Source organism: Oratosquilla oratoria, chromosome 33 (assembly GCF_046742065.1).
Source record: "Oratosquilla oratoria isolate Oo_2021 chromosome 33, ASM4674206v1, whole genome shotgun sequence".
Taxonomy (NCBI): domain Eukaryota; kingdom Metazoa; phylum Arthropoda; class Malacostraca; order Stomatopoda; family Squillidae; genus Oratosquilla; species Oratosquilla oratoria.
In genome coordinates this window covers 39,238,790-39,246,561 of record NC_134809.1, presented here as the reverse complement: position 1 = coordinate 39,246,561, position 7,772 = coordinate 39,238,790, and the positions used below count along the sequence as shown (strand labels likewise).

The window sequence follows — 7,772 nt, the reverse complement described above, 5'->3', positions numbered from 1 at the left end:
GATTTCAGGTAAAAAAAAAAAAAAAATAAGGGTTGATGGTCCCCCACTCCCCGGTCGGTCACGTCGGTGTCGCCCTACGGTAGGGGAACACCGACCGAGGTCCCCAAAATATGACACTCATTTTCTGAGTTAAGTTTTTACGAGTATACTATAAGTGGGCCATGTTGTGTAGTTTGTTTTGGGCACAGTGTGCACTCTTTCAGGTACAATATGGAATTTTTATACAGGTTTTTCTACTAATAGGTCGGTGTTTCCCAACTTCACCCTAAATGTTCCTGTGCTCTTGTTTCAGCATGGTTGGATGTTTGCGTGAACTAGTACAATGCCATGATCGTTCAGTCCTGATACTACGCGTGTTCGTGAGATGAATGAATCGTTCATGTGGAATAAATCTAGTGTTGGATGTGACACCGTGTCTTATCTTAGGAATGCTTCTCATGACGACAGTCTGTGTACGTGTTGGTTCATGTACTGTTTGTAAGAGTGAGAGTATATTTAGGATGTCCATATTTTTTCATATAAAATCTCTATTCATACTGTGGTGAAATAATGTTGCCTTCACGGTGGTGTTGTCGATAGTAACGTATGCCGTCCAGTCACTGTCAGGAATACTAAAGTTACCAGCCAACCAGATATTTTACTATGGATTCGAATACCTCGCTTCTCTTCGATTCTCAGTAGTGAGTCTAATGACTATTACCTGCCATAACAGTCTAAGCGGTGTGGACAAGGGTGACGTCTTCGGTCGCAGTCATGCGCCTTCTGGCGTAGGCTCCTGACCTTTCTTCTACACATTCAGAAATAATTTTAATTTTCCCGCTGAGGCATAGATGGCGCGTGAGAGCAAACGTAAACAAAAGAAAAGGGAAGCGACGATCTATCTGTCCGAATGTTAAAGTGCAAGGATGACTTGGTCTTAACCTTATGCTTGCTCAATGCTGTGAAGACTGTTTTCTGTAAAAATGAATAAACAAATTTTATCTAAAATTTCTCCTTTATAATATTCTTTTTCTTTTTAATTATTTGAGTATTATAATGCTCGCACACATAAATACTCATTGGGATAAACTAACAAACATTACTCATAAAGAGCAGTGTAAACCTGTTACTAATATTTTTATACTCTAATCATAAGGACTGTGATTAGTACACTAATATATATAAATTGCATTGCGAGATCAAGTCAAATATAACTCCGGTTCAATACATTCGAACAATGATTCGGCGTATGGCTTGTACGAAGTGGGAAGCGGACGAAAGCGGTCTGAGAGAGTTGTCATAAAACTTGAAATTGTGAGTGCTTTATTGGAATTAAAAAATGACTCCCGAAAAACGACCTGTAGAAGATGAAGAGGGAGAACAAGAAGCAAAGAAGGTGAAGGCTGATGAAAGTAGCAGTAGCTCTACCATTACAGAAACAGTACAAGATGAAAACAGTCAGGATAGCGTCACTTCTGATACGGGCAGTGCTTCGGGTGAAAAAAAGGTTAGAGAACAAAGGAGATACAGAATTTTATCTCTTTTTACACTGCTTGCTTACATTAGTGGACATTTCTTCAGACTGTGCCACTTGTAATGACATACCTTGAGGGTGTGGTCATATAGTCATAATTTACTCAACTGAAAAAAATACAAGCTACTCCTCTGTTTATAATATATATTTGTAAACAACTACAATATGACGTTTCATTGTCTTATCCATACATTATGGGAGGAAAGTGAGCCACATTATTAATGTAATTAAAAATGGGTGGCAATGCTCTAATACTCCTATTTTGTTAACAGTGCACAGCACTTTAATCCTTTCAGACTGCATCATAGTTCATACCGAAGATGTTTTGTAATAGAAATTGAAGGAAAGATTTAATGGGGTAGCAGAATGGAAACATATTTTAATTTTTCTTAACCTTATAAGAAAAGAAATGGGTGTTGGGTGGTGATGGGTACATGTTTGATGTTGTGGTAGGCTACCTTCCATATAATTATAAGGGGGAAGCCTGTTTAGTGTTTGCAAGTAGATAGCAGAGTGGAGGGAGAATATAGAATATATGACATATGTTTTTATGTATATATATATGCACATATATATATATAATACATATTAAGAACAATCCAATCTTAGACTTGCATTTACCAAATTGTTGTGTACAGGGAGAGCAATGCTTGTGGTATCCTGTCTGTTACTCTACAACTTAAACCTAATCTGGGGTATTGACAGCATGTCATCTTGCAGTAGGAAGATAGCATGCCCCTATGGACTAAAACCACACAACAATTGTATTTTAGAGTAAAATCTATACTACTAGATGCTACTTTTTGTACTGTCTATCCCTCTGATATGCTGTTCCCTTGAAACTGTGTAGGGTCAGCTCGGCCCATTGCCAACTTGGCCCATCTACTTGATTAGGTTGGCCCACCATTAGATTAGGTTAGAGTAGATGAATTTATCATACTTTAATTTCTTTGATCTCTGCATCTATTAAAAGAAGATGGCATTTCAAACAGCCGATTAGCCAAGCTTGCTGGCAAACCTTGAAACTATCTTTCACTTTGAAAGTACCTTTTTGGTAAATTTTTAGAAGTGCTCACCTACTTGATATAGCATTAGAAAATTAAGCATTTTGTATATTATAATACATCAACATAATTTATGTTTTTCTTGGCAGAAATCAATGACAGAAAAATTTGCAAGAAATAAATATACAAACGGAGCTCTGGCGGCTGTTTGAGATGCCACCTTTGTTTTGATAAGTGCAGAGGTCAAAGAAATTAAAGTATCATAAATTTGTCTGTTTTATCCTAACCTACATAACCTAAAACCTACCTAACTTATCCATCAGGGAATCAGGGTTGTCATTGACCTCCAAATCAAAACAAAGGTGGCTTCTTAAGAAGTTGCCACAGTTCTGTTCATTTGTATATCCCTATTAGCAACTGTTTGTTATTGATTTCTGCCAAGAAAAAAACATATACTATTATTACATTGATGTATTATAATTTACAAAATCAATATTTAATTTTCTAATGCTGTATCTCATAGGTGTGCACTTCAAAAATAAATAACACTTTTTTCCCCCCCCATGGCTCCTGTTGGTGGATGGGGAAAGAATTTTAGGTTAATTTAAAGATGTGGTGTCTTGAACCTATCATCACAGCTCCTTTTAGTAGTATATTTACTTTATTTATTTTTTTTTTTTTTCTGCCAAGAAAAACATAGTATTACATTGTATTTTAATTTACCAAATTATTGCATAGGTATGTGCCTCATTAATAATACTAAATTTTACTTTTTTCATGTCTCCTGTGGGAGGATGTGGTAAGAATTCTGATACCATGATTCCCATGTGAGTTGTAAAATATGACATAATGGGATGAGGTGATGGGACTAGGGATGCTGCTCTCTGTGTTTGTCACAAGAGAATCGAGGGATAAGAGGGTCTCGAAGGAGAAATTCAACAAAACCCTAAAATTTGGGTCATTAACCTCTCCATATGATGCATATGTAGACATGAGGTGCGAGTGAGTATACGAGGATGCCGGTGTTGCTGTCCTGATTATATATATATTGTTGTTGTATGTGAGTGACCCCTGAATTCAGTGAACTGGCATGATCTTGTTTTCTGTGTTTATTATTACTCAGAGTGAAAGGGAATGAGTAAACCAGCAGTGACTATATTTTATAATGCGAATATTGTGTATTGGGCATCCGATGCTGCATGTGAGAATTTCACACGTATTGAAAAGGTTAAATGTGTGTGGTTTTGGCACAAATGAGAGTAACAGGGAAGTGATTTTGGGTTAGGGAGTGATGAGGGAGCAAGGGAGGGAAGAAGTGGCTCTGTTGTTAAGTAATGATTGGGAAATGTGCAGTGGGCTGGAGTGAATTATGTGTGAGGTTGATGTGGGTGAAGATGGAACTGCAGTGGGAGATGTGGGTTTTCATAAGCCTATATGGACCTAGTAGAGAAAAGAGTGAAGAAGAAAGGCTTTTTGGATAGATTTAAACAAGTGTATAGAGAGTTTTAGGAGGAATGTCACTGTACAAGGGTAATCCCAAAAGTAATGTCTCCAAAATATTTAGAAATCACAGAAACATTTATGGTCAATAATGTTTACATAGTTACCATTTAGGTCAATGTATAGTAGGCACTGTGGCAGTTTTTGTATGCCTATGTCATGGCAGTAAAGTCATGTCAAATGTGTTTTGGGATCAAAAGGGTGTATTGTTGATCAACTTCATGGCTTCTTGGACCACAATAGATGCTGACAAGTACTATGAGATACTGAAAAAGCTCAGATGGGTGATTCAGAACTGGAGAAGAATGGTGAGCAAAGGGGTAAACATTCTCCATGACAACACTCGCCCCCATGTCACCTGTCAAACCATTGCTCTCCTGCAACTATTTGGATGAAACATCATCACCTACCCACCTTATGGTCCAGACTAGGCACCCAGTGGCACCTGTTCCCTAAGTTGAAAGAACACTTGGCTGGAATGTGCTTCAGCAATGACAAAGTGAAAGATGGGGTTTAGCACTTCCTCAATGACATATTGGCGAACTGGTATGACATGGGTGTACAAAAACTGCCACAGCACTTATAAAAATTCATTGACTGAAATGGTGACTACACAGAAAAATAGATAAATGTTCAAGCTTTAAGATGATGTAAGCATTATTAACAGTAAATGTATCTCTGATTCCTAAATATTGGAGACCTTACTTTTGGGATTACACTCTTAGTGGGGGATCTCATTGCTAGAGTAGGGGATGAGCCAATAGATGTAGGGAATTTTGGAGTGCCAGGTGGAAATAAAATGATGTTGGAGATGCATTTAGAAAAGGATTTGATAGCAAACACACTGTTAAAGAAGAGTCAATCATAAGTACACTTGGGGAAGGGTGATGGGTGGAAAAGTGGTTGATAAGGCATATGTGGACTATGTAATGGTATTGAAAGGAAGTATAGGAAGAGTTCTGATTGTCCATGCTCTTGTGAAGAGAGTGGAAGAGTGTTGGATAGTGTTTTGGTACAAGGGAAATTGAGTGGAGGAAAAGGAAAATGGTGGAAGGTAGAGAGGTGCTGTGAGTAAACAGTTTGAATAAAAAGGAATACCAGAAGCTGAGAGAAATACAGGCTTTAGGCTAATTGTTCCAGGGGAATTGTTTGAAGTAAGCACTAGTTGTGAATGAGTAAGGAAACAAGGTATTCTCCTACAATAAGAAATATGATATATGACAGTAAGCACACAAAAAAAAACTTGATTCCAAGAACTATGTGTAGGGTAAGGGGTTTGGATATACTTTGGTTCATATTTATATTGATTATTAAATTCTCCTGTATTACCAGACTTAATTCTCTAGGTACATTTGTGCACACTCAGAGAAGGATGTGGGTCATGATTTTTTTTAGGAATATGAGGCCTCAAATGGACAAGTGCATATGAATCAGTGAAATTAGAGGCTTCCTTTAGACTGGAAGGATCTGTATTCTCTAGGAAACTTTAAGATTGGGTGACACATTATCTTTAAATTGTTCTTAAATTACAAGTTCTGTAACTCCTCAAAATTATGGTCTTATAATTTGATACATACATACATATACCAAGGTTTTTTCCCCCTTACAAGGGAGGTAGCCAAAAAGAAAAGGCAAAAACCACTCCCACCCATTCTATCCCTAAATACAATCCACCACCCTCCACCCTCCCTCTTATCTTAGCACCCTCTTATCTCAGCACCTCCTGGATAACAGGTCATCCCTGCACCTTGTCCACTGCCCTGGGTCAGAGGCAGTGTCGCAAGACACAGCACATCCACAGCAAGGCTGCTTCATTAAATCGGCGACCCCCCTCTCTGTCCCCCCATGCAGAAAAGGAGAAGACAGGGAGAAATCCCTTCGGACTGCATCAAATTTTTCTCACACATACTACCTCCCCCCCATCCCCCACCCATTCCACCTCATGCATCACAGCATCATCCATGTACAAACATTCTCCATTCACCCCTATCTTCTGTCCTCCCCCATCCTTCCTCAACAGATATTCCCCTCTTCCCCAAAGCCCCCTTCACCCCATCCATCCATCTCATCCAAGGACGCCCCCTCATGTTCACTCCCTCCACATCTGCCTTCCATACCTCTTTTACTAGTCTTTCTTCACACATTCTTTCCATGTGTCCAAACCATCCTAATATTCTTTCATCAACCCTATCTCCCAACTCCCTTTCCACCCCTGTTCTCCTCCTTACTTCCTCATTTCTCACTCTATCCAGCCTAGTAACCCCCATCATACTTCTCAGACACCTCATCTCAAACACATTCAAACTCCTTCTCTCTTCCTCTCTTATGTTCCATGTTTCTGCCCCAAACAGTGCTGTTGGCACAATCACTCCTTCATACAGTCTCCTCTTAGCATCCATTCCCAAATGTCTATTCCTCATTACACTTTTTAATCCACCAAGGCATTTACTTGCTTTCAATCTACATTCTACCTCCACCTCCATTCCACCCTTTCCTGCCACATTTACACCCAAAGTCCACATAATGAGGAGTGTGGGAAATACCAAATTGTCATTTATGGATGCCTGAGAATAGACCGTGAAGTCATGACACCTCCCCCTGGAGGGTGTATGAGCAAGGGTGTTCACTTTTCCTTCGACATGATATGTATTCAGGTGGTAGTTTTGTAATGTGGTTCCACTGAATCGGTCTTTGATTCGACCTCTTGACCTCACTCAAGAACACAAGTGGATAGTGATCAGTATGCAGATGAATTAGGAAGGAGTTCTTGGAGTTAGATGGGAAACAGAAGGTGATGTCAGGAGAGGAGGGGCTGTAGAGTGATTAATGGGGGATATGTGTGTGTATGGGTCTTCATGATTATTAGCGAGTCAAGCTGTGTCTGTAATTCAAACCCTCTCTCTTTGTCAGGGTTGTTGCATGCTGACTGACAGCATCCTAGTCATATGCTGTGAACACAGTTAAGTATTGATGGAATGCAAGCAAAACATAACTGTATGAAGACAAACAGTATAACATAAATCACCCTGGATCCACTTTCTATGGGTGCTATTAAAGAAAAATATAAGTTGGTGATGTTGAGTCAGGCTACCTGAATGCCCTTACACCCCAAAGAAACACAGTAAACAATATCACACATGGGTGGCCATAATTGACATGGAGGACAGTGCATTGATGAATGATTGTCTTGGTCTCTGATAAGTATACAGGGTGTTCTGGATAAATTTGATAATTTTTTGATCTGTCATTTCAGAACCATTTGAAGGATTTAATAGTGATAAAGTGGAATGGATAACTGATTCTGTGTACAATTGGTAAGTGTGAAAGCTAGAGAGCATGGATGACTGGAAAGCATCTTAATCATCATGATGATTTGTGCCGGATTAAAAGATTTGGAAATCGTAGCTGCAGCTCATTGCTCCTTGAATACTATGAAGGTCATGAGAGGTGAGCTGGAAAATTGCAATGGAAATGTGGAAGCAGTGGCTAGCAGGAAGGATCATAGCAGGTGTTCTGACTCTGTCTGCACAACAAAATTCGTCAAGAAACTGCAAAAGAAGGTGCAGTAAGATCCAGACAAGGCAATGTGGACTTTGGCAAGAGAAATGGGCGTCGGAGTGGCGACTATGAAGAAAACACTGAATGAGGATCTTCACTACTCCTTACACAAGAGACGCAAGGGCCAACTACTCACCACCAAGGCCCAAGAAACTCCTCAACAACACCAAATGCCCAGTTGAGCTGCACTTCATGAA

At 39.4% G+C, this 7,772-nt stretch overlaps 1 protein-coding gene across 2 annotated transcripts in view; it reads left to right on the top strand.

Moving 5' to 3' along the window:
- Nucleotides 1-1,220: 1,220 nt before the first annotated feature.
- Nucleotides 1,221-7,772, top strand: part of LOC143017848 (protein RCC2 homolog) — a 59,626-nt gene continuing 53,074 nt past the window's right edge. For both annotated transcript variants that reach the window (XR_012965713.1, XM_076172813.1), the window contains exon 1: nt 1,221-1,486. Coding sequence is in view for 1 of the 2 variants with exons in the window: in XM_076172813.1 (XP_076028928.1) it covers nt 1,319-1,486 (168 nt within the window). In the remaining variant the exon portion in view is untranslated. The remainder of the gene's footprint in view (nt 1,487-7,772) is intronic.